Source organism: Malus sylvestris, chromosome 13 (assembly GCF_916048215.2).
Source record: "Malus sylvestris chromosome 13, drMalSylv7.2, whole genome shotgun sequence".
In the NCBI taxonomy this organism is placed as follows: domain Eukaryota; kingdom Viridiplantae; phylum Streptophyta; class Magnoliopsida; order Rosales; family Rosaceae; genus Malus; species Malus sylvestris.
The window spans coordinates 14,169,310-14,187,573 of NC_062272.1; the positions used below are offsets into that span (position 1 = coordinate 14,169,310).

General features: G+C 38.8%; 3 protein-coding genes across 3 annotated transcripts; all 3 read right to left on the reverse strand.

Annotated features, from left to right (window-relative positions):
• Window positions 1-8,577: 8,577 nt before the first annotated feature.
• On the reverse strand, window positions 8,578-9,858 carry LOC126595563 (uncharacterized). The gene is made up of 2 exons (XM_050261841.1): window positions 9,299-9,858; window positions 8,578-9,234 (listed from the first exon to the last, which is right to left on the reverse strand). The coding sequence occupies exons 1-2, from the start codon at window positions 9,834-9,836 to the stop codon at window positions 9,158-9,160; spliced, it is 615 nt and encodes a 204-aa protein (XP_050117798.1). The 5' UTR covers window positions 9,837-9,858; the 3' UTR covers window positions 8,578-9,157.
• A 2,495-nt stretch (window positions 9,859-12,353) lies between these two features.
• On the reverse strand, window positions 12,354-16,418 carry LOC126595268 (uncharacterized). The gene has a single exon (XM_050261622.1). The coding sequence runs from the start codon at window positions 16,416-16,418 to the stop codon at window positions 12,354-12,356; it is 4,065 nt and encodes a 1,354-aa protein (XP_050117579.1).
• Window positions 16,419-16,444: 26 nt separating this feature from the next.
• LOC126595269 (uncharacterized) lies at window positions 16,445-17,953 on the reverse strand. Its single transcript, XM_050261623.1, has one exon. It carries the CDS (start codon window positions 17,951-17,953, stop codon window positions 16,445-16,447), a length of 1,509 nt encoding a protein of 502 aa, XP_050117580.1.
• Between the last annotated feature and the right edge of the window lie 311 nt (window positions 17,954-18,264).

Sequence of the window (18,264 nt, forward strand, 5' to 3'; positions counted from 1 at the left end):
ACCCTAATCTAGTGAATGAGTGATGGTTCCCACCAAAGAATGACATGATACATCCTACTAGGTGATAAAGGTCGATGAGTTCTGAAGCAAACAAAGCATGTTAGGAAGTTTTAAGTGGCCATAATCTTCCAAGTCACACACTGCCCCACATACTCACAAAAACAAAGGGAATATTTTTCTCACCATTCTCTAGTAATGCTTATCACCCTATTTATTATGTTGAATGAGTTTAATTTTCGAGATTTGTGTAGTGGATAGACATAAATTAAAATTTAAACTCATCAAATGATAACAAATAAGATGTTAAGTATTACCACCGTTTAAAAGTGGTGAGCAAAAATGCATTCCAAAAACAAACAAACAAAGCCTCACCCAAGTGACCAAATAATAATAATCTTTCGCCTTTCAAACATAGTCTCCAAGTCCTCGAGCCCTTCCAGAACAAAATGCAAAATCTATCTCGAAGCTTGGGAGATGGGGTTAGAGAGGGAGGGAGGGAAGCTTGGTAGCTGGGGTCAGAACAAAATGCAAAATCTACCTCGAAGCTTGGGAGATGGGGCTAGAGAGGGAGGGAGGGAAGCTTGGGAGATGGGGTTAGAGAGGGAGGAAGGGAGGGAGGGCAATATCCTAATCCTCCATACACGCCACATCATTCCTCTCGCGATTTTTTCATTAAGAAATCCTCTTTCTCTCACTGTCGGAATCTCTCTCAATTGCTCCACGCAAGCATCAATTCATTCTGATATGTGACTTTGTATTGTAAGCCTTTCACTTGTTTTTTCTTTCTGCCGGCTCACCAGTCACCATTGCCTCCGCTGTCTTATTCACTTACTTTCCTTCCTTAGCCAAAGGCCTCACTCAAGTACATAACAGCAGAGCAGTTCTTATCCATTTTAAATAGAAGATAAATTATGGATGATCTCTTTCTCATCCATTAATTCTAAGCTTACGCAAAATTAGCACGTTTAAATTGATTAATATACTATTACTCAATTTGATACTAATATATTTGGTCAATGTATACACGAGTTGTCTGATTTTAACTTGATATATGAATTTTTTGAGTAATGCTACTTAGGGATGCAAAACTAAACACATTTCCTGACACACTTTCTAATATAGGTGGAGCCTACATACAATGATAGGATTCACCTATATTAGAGAAGGGTAATCATACAAAATGGTCCATGAGATTTGCATGATCAATATAAATGGTTCTTGAGATTTCAAATCAATAGAAGTGGTCCTTGAGATTGTTCATCATCCATGATTTTGATTATTCCGTTAAAAACTCAGTTAAATGTCCCGGATCTCTTGGCCGGAAGTTTGGGCAATTTTCAAAGCTTCGTAACTCAATTGTTTCTTAACCAAATTCGACCCATAATATATCAAGATGAAGATAGGAAAGTGTAGAACAAGATTATACGTATTTTGGAAGCCCAATGATTGCCGGATATGGCCGGAAAATAGCCTGAAAGGTGACTGGTCCAGGGGGAAACTGGAAAACTCGCAGGAAACTGGGTAAACTTTAAACGTTCATAACTTCTTCAATACTCAACGAAATCGAGTGATTCAAAAATAAAAATCATACTTCGACGAAAAGAAGAGACTGGTATCTTTCTTTACTGCTAACTAGCCGTGTTTTGGTTGAAAAATAGCTCAAAAGTGGATGTCTTGGTCTCAAGTTAGCCACTTTCGAGCAGTTTTTCGGCCAAAACACGGCGAGTTAGCCATTGAAAAATGTATCATTCTTTTCATCTCATCAAGAAGTATAATTTTTGTTTTTGAATCACTTGATTTCGTTGAGTATTGAATAAGTTATGAACGTTTAAAATTTACCCAGTTTCCGGCGAGTTTTCCAGTTTCCCTCGGACCAGTCAACTTTGAGGCTATTTTTTGACCATCTCCGACAACCATTGGGCTTCCAAATAAGTATAATCTTATTTTACACTTTCCTATCTTCATTTTGATATATTATGGGTCGAATTTGGTTAAGAAACGATTGAGTTACGAAGCTTTGAAAATTGCCCAAACTTTCGGCCAAGAGCTCCGGGACACTTAACAGAGTTTTTAGTGGAAGGACCAAAATCATGGATGATGGACAATTTCAGCGACCATTTATATTGATTTGAAATCTCATGGACCATTTATATTGATCATGCAAATCTCAGAGACTATTTTGAATAAAAAGCCGATTAGAGAATGTGATTCTTGTGTATCTAAATAGAATTATTGAAAATTTAATAGTTTTTTTTTTTTTTTTTTTTTTTTGAATTTTTTGTAGAGACGGATTAGGCGAGATTAGCTCTTCGTCAACAGTCGCGTGCGAGGCACCAACCCTCTCCCAAAGGAGAAAGGACCGTTGCACCCAGAAACCCCCCGCCCATCCCCCTTCTACAAGAATTTATTAATAATAAGAAGAAAAAAGGAAAAGTAGAACAAACGGGGGGACTAGGCCAAAACCCGCTAAAAACAATTATTGAAAATGATATGGACTAGTTTAAGGGTGCTTAGCTTCAGGCACCTAAAATTGAATTCCCATAATTCAGATGATTATATTTCTTTCCCGAAATCCTCTTCCATAGCAACATTTTGCTCCTCATGAGCTCGAACGGAAGAATGGAAGCCCGACACAATCTCTTCTATAAGACGTGATGCGCAAAATAACTTGACGCACAAATTAAACCCTCTTTTTGACAATTGTAGTATAGATGTAAGTAGGGTATCGTTCTAGGCCGGGGATTAGGAGGGATTGCTAATCTATTCTAAATTAATTTAAAAATATTAAACAAGACTCAAGGACACAAAACTAGGCTAAAAACTCTAATAACTCGAAACACACTTAAAATGACTCAAAATAATGAAAACAATTAAATTAAACACTAGGAACTGAAATGGACGGAAATTAAATTAAAAGACTAACAATAAAGAAAACTAACTAAATAATATAATTTAATAATGGATGGGTGTTTGGTTTTGATGAAAAGTAAATTAAACTTAATTAAATTACAGAATTGACAAAAACATAAAATTAAGGTAAAATGATAAATGACGGACTAGCTAGAGGGTTCTTCTCCACACATGACACATAAGCAACCTAAATTGATTTTCAGTTGTTCTTTCAATAAATTGTGAATTTCAATACTCCAGATTAACCGTGAACAGCACTTTTTTAACCCTCAGTTTTTCCACAAGTTATTGGGTTGGATGATTGCATACGACAACCCAAAACATTCCCTACAAGTTCCCTACATGAATTGCATAATAGAGATACAAGCAAGAATCATTAAGTTCTATGAAAAACATAAGCATTGACGAGGCACTCGTTACTATGATTTGCATGAAACTTATGCCAAGAATTTACTTAACGTGATTGTGACTAGCAACCTTTACTACTTGTGAATATAAGTTCATAACGATTAGGTGAAACTCACTTATATTCTAGCATCAAATTCATGCATGTAAATTAAGTATGCATCCTTAATCGACATACAAAAATAAGTTATCAATCAAGCAGTTAAGCAAATTAAATCACAACTCAGAAATCACAACTGAAGGTAATCAATTCATATTACAAATATATTCATGGCTTTGAATTAACCTCTAGCCAAAATAAATTAGTTACACATTATTAACAAATTAAACCAAACGTAAATTATGAGTTTGAGAAGATAACACCAATAAGAACGGAGTGAAGCCCTCTGCCTCTGTGCTCCTCTTCTTCCCTGGCTGTCGCACTCTCTTTTTCCCCGAGGCTCAAGCTGCGCAAGGCAGCTTGCTAATTCCCCCAAAATCACCTCCTCATCACTGCTCTCTGCCCTCTCTTCTATATTCTGTTTGGCAGCCTCCTGCCCTCCTTTTCCTTTATTTTTTTTTATTCTTTTTCTTTCTGGCAGCCTTGCTGCCCTTCTGTCCGTGACCTCCTTCTCTTCTCACGCTGCCCCACACCGCAAGGCAGCTCAGCTGCTCCTTCTTTATTTCCTCTCAGTCCGTCCCTTCTGATTCTCACGCTGCCTAAGGCAGCTTCTTCTCACTTGCCAGCTGCAAAGCAGCTATTTCTTTATTCTTCTCTGATCTTTCCAAAGCTGCAAGGGCAGCTTACTCCTTTCCTCTCTCACGCTGCCAAAGCAGCCCTCTCCCTTTTTCCTTTTCAGTCCCTTTTCCGCATCTTCTCATTTTCTTTTTCTCTCGCCAGGCAGCCAAGTGCTGCTTTTCCTCCACTAGCTGCAAAGGCAGCTTCTTTCTTTTCTTTTCTGGCGCACGCTTTCTCCAAGTCGCTCCCCCTTTGCATATGCATGTGCTGGTTTTTTATTCAGGCTTTCATTAGCCCACCTCACCATCCATACCTTTTCCAACGTCCTGCCAATATTAGTTTAAGTAAATGATTCATCATGATTCCATTATCAAAAGTAAAATTATATCCTAAGCTAGCTAATTGTAATTATTAAAGAACACATAGTTTGGTGTGGTGGATAACTGCCAATATTATTTCTCTGCCGTGTTCTTTCTTTTCTTTTTATTATTTAAAACTCATTTGTGCTATTTTTATTTTCTTTGCATAACAAATCCTATAAACATAAAAATAACGTGAATAGCTCAAAAATATAAGGAACTAACTAAGAAAAGACGAGTGAATTCGAAGTAAAAATATATATAAATATGATCCGATCAAATACCCCCACACTTAACTTTTGCTAGTCCTCGAGCAAAACAAAGAAAACATGAAAAAGTACTAACATGAAAAACATTAGTTTCCCCCTATGTGACCCTCATAGAATTTCAATTGAGAACACAAATCATCAAGAACCATAGCTAGCATCAAACCAACTAATTCAATTTCATCTTCTTTATTCAAATATTAGCAGTAATCTTTGAATCATCCTTGAAGTGTAGTGTGTGAGATAGCCATGCTAATGCAATTTCAAGTTTTTTTTTTTATTTTTAAAATCATCATATGCAAACTAGCGACATTCTCATAGGATATACACTCAATCACACATGTGTTTAGTTTAAATGTGTTTCGCTCAAAGAATCAAATGTGAAATTTCTACCATAAGCTTGCATAAAGATCTCATCTCCACAATCATAATTGCAAAACTTAAATCAAGAGGACTTTTATTGGATGTAATGAGGCTTAGGGATAGGGTTATTGAAACGAAAGAATAGGAAAACACAAATTCCAAGCTACATTGCAAACAATTCTTTTCTTTAGATTTATAAGAACTCAAGCTCTCCAACAATTCTTCTAACACCTCCAACCACACCCTTAAACTGAAACTTTAAAAACTTTTTATTTTCTTCGTATACAATCTTTCTTTTTTTTTTTGTTTTTTTTTGTTTTTTTTTTCTTTTTATTTTTACAACTATGAAATACCCCCACACTTATTCTTTTGCCAAACACCTTCAAAGTACTTCACAAACGTTCCTCATAAGACAATCTCGCATTGCTCGCTTGGAAAGGGTAAGGAAAAAAAATTTCAGGTATAAGGGTAGACATATCTGGTGATAAGAAATAAAAGGCTCAACATATACGGCTCAAATTGGCAATCTAATGAAATCATTTTTCTTTGGGAAACATGGTTATTTGGGCCATGGTGGTAAACCTAATGCCTCTATCATTTCCAAGTTCATGCAATCAATGACAAACATTTCGAAAGATCGTTACGCAAGTTCTAGAGATGTATCTCACATAAGTTCATCACACATGAAAGAATAGGAGTGTATGAAAAATGCACACACTTTCAATAGGCTCAAAAACTCACATAGGATGTATATGGTCACTAAATTCACATATGAAGCTTTAAGTCATACTTTAGTTTCACATTAACAAGGCTATGTGCATTTGGCTTTTCAAAGATGGTCAAACATGTACAAAACTAATAAAAGAATTAGGAATTTCACAAAACACATGTTAACTAAGTTCTTGATGATCATGGTTCAAATTTGATCCAATTATATCATTGGGTCGGGAAACTAACAAAAATACAATAAGGAAAACAAGACAATATTTTTGGATTTTTTAAATTTTCCGATTTTTTTTTTTTTTTTTTTAAAGAAAACAAAACTAATTAAGAAAACAAAAAGCAACAACACAGAAACAAATGAAATTCTAGAGATGTTTACCCCCACACTTAAACTTGACATTGTCCCCAATGTCAGAAAACACTATAACGCAAAATAAAAAATAAAATAAATAAATAATAAGAAACAAAATAAAACAATGGGACTGAAAACTTCCCTAATTTGCAGTAAAATCAAGCGATGACCCCCAAGCTAAAATTCTGCAATCAACTTCAAGGGTGGAAATAACCAAAAGTTCCTGCAAAGAAAATAAATAATTCAGTTAAGTAACACAAGAAAATATAAAAAAATTGCAAACGAAAAATTGAAAATCACGATAAAAGACAATGAATAGAACTAATAAGTGATCATTGGTCGTGCTTGTTGACTTTCCACAGCTTTCCTCTTGAACTGGGTGACACTTAGCTTTTTACTTGCAAGTGATGATTTGATGATATTGTACGGCGAGGCTTTGCTATTTGGGAATGTTGCAGTTCCTTATTTGTTCTCCAAGCAGATGTGGCAGCTTCTCTTGTTCTTCATCTCAGACTCCTTCCGCTGGGATGATTGCGCAAGCTGCATTCTTCTCTGCTTGTTTCCTCTGCATGGCGGGCAGGCACGAGGTAGAGGTATTGGTCTGTTTCTTTCTTCAATCTTTCCAAGTGCCCACCTCTTGCTCTCTTTCTCCTTGTCCCTAGCTGAGGATGAATCAGCACGTTGTCTCCACATGCTTCGAGGTATCATCTTCACTTCCCTTATACGTAAGAGACGAAGAGGAAACACAAGATGATGAGTACTCGAGAGCAAGTGCTGGCTGGAGAAAGGACAGGGAGAAAGCATGATATGAGATACTCTTGCTTTCAACCTTCATGATATGAAATACTTTTGCTTTGGATGGGTTGTTTGCAGGGGTATCCCAGGGGATGAAAAATACAGAGTGACTTGAGAGGGTTTGTTGGAAAGCCATTTCAGAGATGAAGAAGTGCTGAGAGGGTGTGCCTTTGCTGTGGAAGGCGAAGGTAGATACTTATGGGACTTTTCTTCACAACCGGAACTATTCCCTCACTCATTGTCGGCAGCCGGTGGATGGATGAATAGTACAAATTACGCGCTTTCTGACAAAGCTGCCCGTAATTTCCGCAAAGCAGATTCCTCATTGATATCTGGAATCGGCGCTTCGAGCTCTGAGCATCGTCGATTGTAGAGGTAGCATGTGACACGTGTGGATAAATCTGGAAAAGAAGATTTGCCCGTGGGTTGAAGCCCAGCTTTTGAGAAAGCTAGCGTGTCTTTGACTGTTGAATTTCCCTCTTCGATTTCTGAATGGTGCTTCGACAAACTGCCCGAGATTTCCGCAAAGCAATTTGCGTGTGACAAGTGACGACATGTCTGGACAAATTGATCTTTTGAAATCCGGGGTTCGGCTCGTGGTTTCTGAGCAAGCCCAGCCTTTAAGAAATGAAACGCCTCTTTTGAGAAAAGAATCCGGCTTTTGAGAAAGGAAACTCCTCTTTTGAGAAAAGAATCAGGTGTTTGAGAAAGGAGCCCCGACTCTTCGATTTGCGAGATGACGCTTCTCTGAGGAGCGCCTCTCTGATTTCTTCTTTTTATAGAGGCGCTAATTGTTTTCCACAACACACTTGAGCTCCCTCCTGTAAACACTCCCTTCTTGCACTTGTTTAATCTTGATCTGTCCGACTCTCTTCTTTCTTCACCACCTCTGAAAAATGTCTGGCCCTTCCGATCGTCGTTTTGACTTAAACCTTGGTGAAGAGGCAGCTCCGCCTTCACCAGACAACATATGGCGCCCATCCTTCATATCTCCCACCGGTCCTCTTACCGTGGGGGATTCGGTGATAAAAAATGACATGACCGCTGCAGTGGTGGCCCGGAACCTTGTCACTCCCAGAGATAACAGACTGCTCGCTAGACGGTCTGATGAATTGGCGGTTAAGGAGTCTCTGGCTCTTAGCGTGCAGTGTGCGGGTTCTGTGTCCAACATGGCCCAACGCCTATATGCTCGAACACGTCATGTTGAGTCGTTGGTGGCTGAAATACAGAGTCTCAAACAAGAGATTAAAGGGCTCAAGCATGAGAATAAAGAATTGCACAAGCTCGCACACAGCTATGCCACCAGCATGAAGAGGAAGATTGACCAGATGCAGGACACCGATGGTCAAATTTTACTTGATCATCGGAGGTTTGTGGGTTTGTTCCAACAACATCTGCCTTCGTCTTCTGGAGCGGCACCGCGTAGTGAAGCTCCAACTGATCAACCTCTGCCGCCTCCTCCTTCTGTGGCCCCGCCGACTGCTGAAGCCCCGCCTACTACTGAAGCACCACCTGACCAATGAATGCTTATTAGTTTACACATCATTGTAAAAAAATGTTTATTTCTATTTTTTTTTTAAATCAATGTAAAATATGTAAATCAATGTAAAAAGACTTTGGTTAACCTTCCCCCACACTTAAACTAAATAACACAAACTCACAGAAATCAACCAAATAAGACAACTAACTAAACAAAACAAAATGAAAGCAGTAAAGATAAGGGTGTAAGAATTCAAATCTGATTTGGTTAGCGATTCCAAAGTCTCCCTTCGTTGAATGCTTGGGTTGCCTCCCAAGAAGCGCTTGATTTAACGTCTTTAGCCGGACGAATCTTTCCTTTAACCTCCCCTCGGCTCCAAAGCATGGAATTTATCTTTTAATGGGAGGTGATACTTGAAATGATTCGGCAATGGTTTAAATTCAAGAGTGGGTGCCTGAATCATCAAAATCAGAAACATGTTAGTATAAATTAAAATTGAAATTGGAGAAGATGGCTTACTTTCTTTTTCCGACACAAACTCAATGACAAACACCACATTTGTGAACATTTCAGGGACTTTGAACTTGGCCAGGTTTACTATGATGGTTGTGGCTTGTCCCGTGTCATCAAACTCAACTGCTTTGGGCTTGATTGTCTCATGCACAACCTCTTGGATGTATTCTTGATATGCTTCAACCACTTCATTCTCTTGAATCCCTTTTCTTGGTGTGCAAGGTTCTTTGAACATTTCAATAATATCGGGAACTTGTTTTGGTGCACCAAGAATTAGGATATCACTTTGCACCTTTGGAAGAGCTTCCACAATGTCTTTTTCACTCTCTTTGATATTTGGAATAAAAAACCTGCAAGGAAAAAGGACATTTGGTGGACTAATGTTAGAATGAAGTGAATTTAGAACTTCCTCACCTGAGTTGGATGACATAGGGATTTGAGGAGCTTGCAGCAAGAATTCTTCTAAACTGCCCAGGTCGTCCTCCTCCTCTTCTGCTTGCAGCAGCAATTCATCCATGTTCGGGCTGTGTTTGGATAGTTCTGGGATAGCTTCATCCTTCATGTCACCTTCCAAAGTGATGGCTTCATCGATTTCACTTTCTGCCTTTGAATTTGCAATGTTTGAGTTGGAAAGTTCACTTTGATCTCGAATCTGTGCCATGAATTCCACAATCTGCCCAACTTGCATTTCCAATTCGTCCACTCTTTTGACTCGGTCTTGCATCTCCTGGTTTTGATTTTCTACTCCCTGATTCAAAGAGGTGAGTAACTTATTAAGTGTATCATTATCCAAGGATGTACCTGAATTGAATTGGGTTGATTGTTGTGGTGGCTGTGACGGTTCATATGGCCACTGATAGAACTCTTCCGATGGCGGCAATTGTTCTTCTTTTCGTAAACCCTGCGCCACAGAAATTAGTCCTTCAAGAATTTCATTATAATTCATGGGCATACTTTGATTTGATTGGAATTGTTGTGGGGAATGCTGTGGTGCCTGCATAGGTCTTGAATAGAACTTGTCTTGCTGCCAATATCCACCTTGTTGAAATTGTTGAGGTTCATCCCACATATAATTTGAATGATCTCTCCAAGCCGAATTGTAAGCGTTGGAAAACATGTTGTTGCTTGGTTGATCATAGCCTTGATAACCCCAAGCATCTTCATTGGCAGAAAATTGAGGACTTTGATATCCTTGCCCATAGGGCACATCAAGTGTAGGGACACTTGGCATTGTGGTCCGTTCGGCATTATGAGTCAATTGAGCAGTGAGTTGTGCCAATTGAGCTTGAATGGTCGCAAGTGCCATGTCTCGCTCCATTTGTACCTAAAATCAAAGAAAGAAAAATAAATCAAATATCAAAAGTAAAATACACAAACACCAATATAAACATAAACAAAAACAAAAATAAAGGGATTAGCAAAGTTGCTAATCCCCGGCAACGGCGCCAAAATTTGATGCGCAAAATAACTTGACGCACAAATTAAACCCTCTTTTTGACAATTGTAGTATAGATGTAAGTAGGGTATCGTTCTAGGCCGGGGATTAGGAGGGATTGCTAATCTATTCTAAATTAATTTAAAAATATTAAACAAGACTCAAGGACACAAAACTAGGCTAAAAACTCTAATAACTCGAAACACACTTAAAATGACTCAAAATAATGAAAACAATTAAATTAAACACTAGGAACTGAAATGGACGGAAATTAAATTAAAAGACTAACAATAAAGAAAACTAACTAAATAATATAATTTAATAATGGATGGGTGTTTGGTTTTGATGAAAAGTAAATTAAACTTAATTAAATTACAGAATTGACAAAAACATAAAATTAAGGTAAAATGATAAATGACGGACTAGCTAGAGGGTTCTTCTCCACACATGACACATAAGCAACCTAAATTGATTTTCAGTTGTTCTTTCAATAAATTGTGAATTTCAATACTCCAGATTAACCGTGAACAGCACTTTTTTAACCCTCAGTTTTTCCACAAGTTATTGGGTTGGATGATTGCATACGACAACCCAAAACATTCCCTACAAGTTCCCTACATGAATTGCATAATAGAGATACAAGCAAGAATCATTAAGTTCTATGAAAAACATAAGCATTGACGAGGCACTCGTTACTATGATTTGCATGAAACTTATGCCAAGAATTTACTTAACGTGATTGTGACTAGCAACCTTTACTACTTGTGAATATAAGTTCATAACGATTAGGTGAAACTCACTTATATTCTAGCATCAAATTCATGCATGTAAATTAAGTATGCATCCTTAATCGACATACAAAAATAAGTTATCAATCAAGCAGTTAAGCAAATTAAATCACAACTCAGAAATCACAACTGAAGGTAATCAATTCATATTACAAATATATTCATGGCTTTGAATTAACCTCTAGCCAAAATAAATTAGTTACACATTATTAACAAATTAAACCAAACGTAAATTATGAGTTTGAGAAGATAACACCAATAAGAACGGAGTGAAGCCCTCTGCCTCTGTGCTCCTCTTCTTCCCTGGCTGTCGCACTCTCTTTTTCCCCGAGGCTCAAGCTGCGCAAGGCAGCTTGCTAATTCCCCCAAAATCACCTCCTCATCACTGCTCTCTGCCCTCTCTTCTATATTCTGTTTGGCAGCCTCCTGCCCTCCTTTTCCTTTATTTTTTTTTATTCTTTTTCTTTCTGGCAGCCTTGCTGCCCTTCTGTCCGTGACCTCCTTCTCTTCTCACGCTGCCCCACACCGTAAGGCAGCTCAGCTGCTCCTTCTTTATTTCCTCTCAGTCCGTCCCTTCTGATTCTCACGCTGCCTAAGGCAGCTTCCTCTCACTTGCCAGCTGCAAAGCAGCTATTTCTTTATTCTTCTCTGATCTTTCCAAAGCTGCAAGGGCAGCTTACTCCTTTCCTCTCTCACGCTGCCAAAGCAGCCCTCTCCCTTTTTCCTTTTCAGTCCCTTTTCCGCATCTTCTCATTTTCTTTTTCTCTCGCCAGGCAGCCAAGTGCTGCTTTTCCTCCACTAGCTGCAAAGGCAGCTTCTTTCTTTTCTTTTCTGGCGCACGCTTTCTCCAAGTCGCTCCCCCTTTGCATATGCATGTGCTGGTTTTTTATTCAGGCTTTCATTAGCCCACCTCACCATCCATACCTTTTCCAACGTCCTGCCAATATTAGTTTAAGTAAATGATTCATCATGATTCCATTATCAAAAGTAAAATTATATCCTAAGCTAGCTAATTGTAATTATTAAAGAACACATAGTTTGGTGTGGTGGATAACTGCCAATATTATTTCTCTGCCGTGTTCTTTCTTTTCTTTTTATTATTTAAAACTCATTTGTGCTATTTTTATTTTCTTTGCATAACAAATCCTATAAACATAAAAATAACGTGAATAGCTCAAAAATATAAGGAACTAACTAAGAAAAGACGAGTGAATTCGAAGTAAAAATATATATAAATATGATCCGATCAAGACGCATCAGCAAAATCAGGAACCGAGTCCCACCACGTAAAGCTACTATTCATTGCACCAAAATTAGCAAAAGCATCCGCCAAACAATTCCCTTCCCTGAAAATATGCGAAAAACGCAAATTCAAGCGAGCAATATGCCATAAACAATTTGCCCAAGAAACTTTAAGAAACCATGGAACATCCATGGAGTGAGCTGATAGTAGACTGATGACATGCATAGAATCTGTCTCTAACCAAATGTTATGCCATTTTTTATCCCATGCAATCTGAATTGCCTCGATGACAGCCACAATCTCCGCAACAACTGCACTTGGATAAGAAGACGAGGAGGCAAACGCTCCTAAAAAAAGACCACTGGAGTCACGAAAAACACCACCACTACCCACATGACCATTCCCTTTACAAGACCCGTCTGTGTTAATCTTAATCCACCCAACAGGAGGCGGACGCCAAAACACAGGCACGAAATTAAGAGCATCCAAAGAAAGGGATGAAATTCTTAACATGGAGAATATGGGAATCGATACACAACCAGTGAAAGAAGAAAAACAAGTAGAAGCTGATTCCCTCCAATGCCGTAAAAGACAACGTTGAGACTCGACAATACTGAAACTTTTGTTCTCAAACCTGATCTTGTTCCTTTTGTGCCAAAGCCACCAAAAGAAATTGCAAATAACCAATAACCAAAGTTTCCGAACAGATGTGGGGAAAGATGAGACCAAAGAACCATAAAAAATATCTTCAATGCATTGCCAAGGATCATAAGGCTTGCCAAAAAGAATGAAAATCCATTTCCATAAAGCAACTGTTTGAGGACAATGCAGAAGAAGATGGTCACAAGATTCCCTAGCATTATGACAAAAAGCGCAACAAGAAGCTAAAGCCACACCTCGGCGTTGCAATAAATCATCAGTCAATAATCTTCCATGACAAGCTTTCCAAACTACTAAGCTTTTGCGTGGCTGAATAGATTGATGCCAAACCATTTTAGCCCATTTTTTATGTGGAGCATGAGATGAGAAAAAAAGAAAAGCCTCCTTAGCTGAAACAGTGCCCGAAGATGAACCTGTCCAAAATAACGCATCATCCATGTGTGCAATTGGCAATGGAGTCTTCATAATCTTCTCCGAAAGATGAGGAAAAGAAGAAGTAAAGACAATGGGAAGAGACCATTTTGCATCCTGAATAAAATCTTTTACCTTCGAATTCAAGGGAATTATGTCAACCTCACCAATATTAGAGAGCAAAGTGGTTCCAAGCCAGTTATCATACAAAAAAGAAATCTTACGGCCATCACCAACACTCCATTGAAGGGAACTATAAAAGGAGGGCCATAATTGTTTAAGCCCCAACCAAATGGAAGACTTTTTATAAGACTTTAGCAAATGAAAGTTGTCTTTAAGAAATCTGTTACGTAACCAATCCGAAGCCGGTGAGGAAGAAGAAATTACATCCCAACATCTTTTAAGAAGGAGAGAACGGTTGGATTCAAAAAGATCTCGGATACCCAAACCATCCTCATCTTTCAACTTACAACAAGAACTCCAAGCTATTAGAGGCATACCTCGTTTTAACGGATCACCAGACCAAAAGAAATTTCTAATCCACCCTTGAACTTCACGTAGCAAATTAGTAGGCCAAGCATAAATTTGAAAACTATAAACCAAGATTCCCTGAATTACTGAATTAATAAGTTGGAGTCTTCCTGCTTGCGAAAGCAAAGAACCCTTCCAAGCCGTCAACTTGCAACGAATCTTGTCAGCAATGGCTTGAAAATAGATCCTTTTGGGACGACCCTGAAAGATAGGGACACCTAGATAAGTAAAAGGCAGATTTCCCCGACTTACACCAAGAACCTTCTGAATAATAGCATGCCGACTGCTTGCATATTTCCCAAGAAAAACTAAAGATTTTAATTTATTTATGCATTGCCCCGAATTTAAGCTGTACTCCTCTACAAAACGCATTAGGTTACGCATAGATCGCTTAGTTCCACGCATGAAAACCATAATATCATCTGCAAAAAGAACATGAGATGGTGGAGCAATACCCATGGGAACTGAAAAAGTGTCAATTAGATCAGCTTCCACCATCCTTGTTAAACCCCTGCTGAAAACCTCCTCAGCTAGACAAAAGAGAATAGGAGACAAAGGATCCCCTTGACGAACACCACGAGAACAAGGGAAAAAACCTTCAACTGAACCATTAATAAAGACAGAAAGATGAGCTGAAGTTAGAATAGAACAAATCCAATCCACAAAACCTGCTGAAAAACCAAAAGCATCCAAAACCCGGAGAAGAAAACCCCAATCCAAAGTGTCAAACGCCTTTCGAATATCAAACTTGATTGCAATATTCCCACCCCTACAACGTCTATCAAGGAGGTTCATGCATTCAGAAGTGAGAATGATGGGATCCACAATAGATCGTCCTTTCGTAAAAGCATTCTGCTGGGGGGAGACAATGTGAGCAGCAATAGGGCTTAAACGATCTGCTAAAATCTTAGTGATAATTTTAAATGAAAAATTAGCCAAAGCAATAGGACGAAGATGGTTCACCGAATTCGCTCCATCCACCTTTGGAATTAAAATCATTAAGTTAGAATTGAAGTGAGGCAGAATATTCCCTTGGGAGAAAAAACTTTGCACTGCTTGAACCACGTCATTACCCACAATGGGCCAACACCTAAAATAGAAAGACCCGCCAAAACCATCTGGACCCGGGGAACTAGAGTGGTCCATGGACTTTAAAGTTTCAAAAATTTCATCAGGAGTTGGAATTGCTAACAAAGACTCATTTTCGGTGGCAGTGACTACCTTGGGAATAATGCGAGCAACCAAACCAGTGTCTGTCACAGAACTATCTGCAGAAAAAAGATCTTGAAAATAGGTAACAACATGCTGACTAATATCCATCTGATTATCAAGTACCCTATTACCATCTCTCATAACTGCCAGTGACCGGTGAAGTTTCCTGATTTTAACCATGGAATGGAAAAAAGAGGTATTATTATCCCCTTTAGAAAGCCATTTAATGCGAGACTTGTCACGGTAAAATTTTTCCTGTGCAATAAGAGCATTTTGCACGCACAAAGAAGCATTATCCTCCTTTGTAAACCTTTCTTCTGAATGACCCAAGCTGGAAATTTCCTTTTGAATTTCATCCAAAGCATCGAAAGCTTTATCAACATTCATATTAACATCCCCGAAAACCGACTTGTTCCAAACTTTTATGCGAGACTTAAGCACACGAAGCTTAGCACCAAGCACATACATTGGACAACCATAAAAATTAGAAGACTTCCAAACATCCTCAACTAGGGGAAAAAAATCCTGATGATCCAACCACATACTATGAAACCGAAACGGAGCCTTCGGAGTGATTGTTAACTTTGAGAAAGAAACAAGAAGAGGACAGTGATCAGAAGATATACGAGGTAAAGTGGAACATTCCAACAAAGACCATGCATCAATCCACTGAAAGTTACCAAGGCAACGGTCCAATCTCATTTCCACTTGATTTTTTATTCCTCTTCTATTCGTCCAAGTGTATGGCAATCCTTTTGTAGGTAAATGAAGCAAATCACAAGCTGAAGACATCTCTTGAAAATCAGAACAAGAAGTAGTCTTGGGAAGAACCCCACCCCTTTTTTCATGAGCGCCTAAAACACAATTAAAATCCCCTAGAACAAGCCATGGACCATTAACAAAAGAGGATTTGATAGATCGCAAGTCTTGCCACAACTGACGCCTTTCAACAATTGTCGTTTTTGCATAAACCCAAGTGATAACACAACTGATAGAATCCAAGGTACAAGAAATAGTGATTTGTTGAGCGGTTGCCAATAAAATAGAAGGTTGGATGGCTTGATCACAAAGCAACCAAATATTTGGCTGTAGGTCACCCCTGTCATTAACCGCAACTGGAAACAAGCGTAAAGATCGCCAAAAAGACAATTTAATAGAATTTAATTGAATAAAAGGTTCAGAAATACCGATTAAATATGGACGATGACGTTGAACCATTCTTCTTAGAACCCGTTTCGTGGGAGCATTCCCCATTCCTCGGGCATTCCAAAAAAGAATCTTCATAAATCAAGTCGTTCTGTGGGGACCCTAGAGCGGGTTGGATAGGGTTCCCTGACTTCTTTAGAAATATTCCCATCTCTAATCTTTTTCCTCATCTTTGCTTTTTGGGATTTTGAAAGAACTAAAGTCATTCCGTCTTCATTAACAATATCACAAATGTTAGCACCTTCTTGAAGATCAGAAGAATTAGGAGAGGAATGCTGGCACACAAGCTGACCAACATTAGTACCCAAATCGCCATAATTAACTTCAAAACGTTGAGAATGAGGGGTGATAGCCTCGTCAGACTCCGAGTCATCCCCAATTACATTTTTTCCTTGCTCCTCCTGCAATGCTTTCCTAGTTGGCTTACTAATCAAAGCACCTATAGTTGGCTTAGTCACTTCCATTGGCTCATTCACCACTAAATCAGCCACTAAATTGATGATCTCATTGGCCGCTGATTCAATTATTTCATTTGCCAAACCTGCGAGTTGATTGTCCGGTTGCTGAACAAGAGGAGAGTTCAACTCCATTGGAGAGGATGAATGGACTACCTCTTCAATAGGTTGCATCTTATCAACAACTATTAGATCAACACATTCATTTCTTTTTGGGTCTTGAATAACCCGATACTCTGTTCTGTTATTTACCTTTCGTCCTGCCGCTAGAGAAGGTTGGGAATCCATTGCCACATTTTTCTTCTTAAGGTGACGGCAACGATCAATGGTATGTCCCAAGATTCCACAATGGTTACATTTGTCCGGCAATTTTTCATAAACTATATCAATGGGAAAACTATGACCCTCCCGCTCCACCATGATGGAGGATGGGAGGTCAACAGCTAGATCCACATCAACCAAAGCACGAGCATAATATCCAAACTGGCGCTCCTTCGTGGCCTTATCAAGTTGCAATGGAGTACCCACTCCCCTCGCAATTTCAAGAAGGTGGCGTGGATGCCAATAATCCTGGCTAAGCCCATATATTCGAATCCAAACTTGAGCATGTGTAGGAGGTGCAATATCATTTGGATTAAAATCTTGTTGCCATTCCGATAAACGAAAAATTCCATTCGGTAACGTGCAATTCCCACCTCCCCATATCCTCCTCTTGTCATCTTCAGTATTGAAATGGATATCAAAATAACCCTTACCAAGCGGAACGAGAAGCCATGGCGTGACTGGCCTCCATAAAGCCTCGAGGGATGATTTGAGCTCTGCAGTCTTTAAAGGGGTTGTGCCCTTGCGCAACAATAAACGCCCAATTAAATTGGTACGGAAGGATTGCAATTGTTGTTGGTACAAATCCTCGCTAATTTTGACGAAAATTTGGTCGCCACGTATGACAGGAATTGGGAGTTGACTCAAGCTAACACGCTCAGTAGAATCCGAGACAATTAACGCAAAGGTCCTGGCCTTCATAGATGGTGGCTTCGAATTTCGGGGAAGAGGAGCGGAATCTGAAGCCATGGCAAAAGCCCATGGACAAGAATTTGCCCTAGAACCCTCAAACAGATTTGACACCATTTTGTTGCGAGCTGTTTCCCATCGCAAAATGAGTTTATGCTTAAGTAGTTTGAATAATCTTCGGTCTCTTATTGCCAATTGATTTTTAGTTAGATGTTCAGTTCTAATATGATCAGAGAGTTGCTAATTCCTTATAGGTTAGAAGCTTACATTCTAATATATTTTAGTTTACTGACATTTGGTAAATTTAAGTTGGGTTCTCACATTTTAATTTACTCATACTTTATTATCTACAGTATTATAGTTAGTTGTAAATTCATTTTAGTTTACTGAATTTTAGTCTCTACGATATTGTAGGAAGATCAAAATTC

Excerpts from the sequence above, each read along its gene's own strand:
- LOC126595563 (XM_050261841.1), bottom strand. The coding sequence starts at position 9,836 with ATGCCCATGAATTATAATGAAATTCTTGAAGGACTAATTTCTGTGGCG. Across the intron at positions 9,235-9,298 it reads CCCTATGTCATCCAACTCAG|GTTTTTTATTCCAAATATCA; the intron begins GTGAGGAAGTTC and ends TTTTCCTTGCAG.
- LOC126595268 (XM_050261622.1), bottom strand. The coding sequence starts at position 16,418 with ATGGGGAATGCTCCCACGAAACGGGTTCTAAGAAGAATGGTTCAACGT.
- LOC126595269 (XM_050261623.1), bottom strand. The coding sequence starts at position 17,953 with ATGGTGTCAAATCTGTTTGAGGGTTCTAGGGCAAATTCTTGTCCATGG.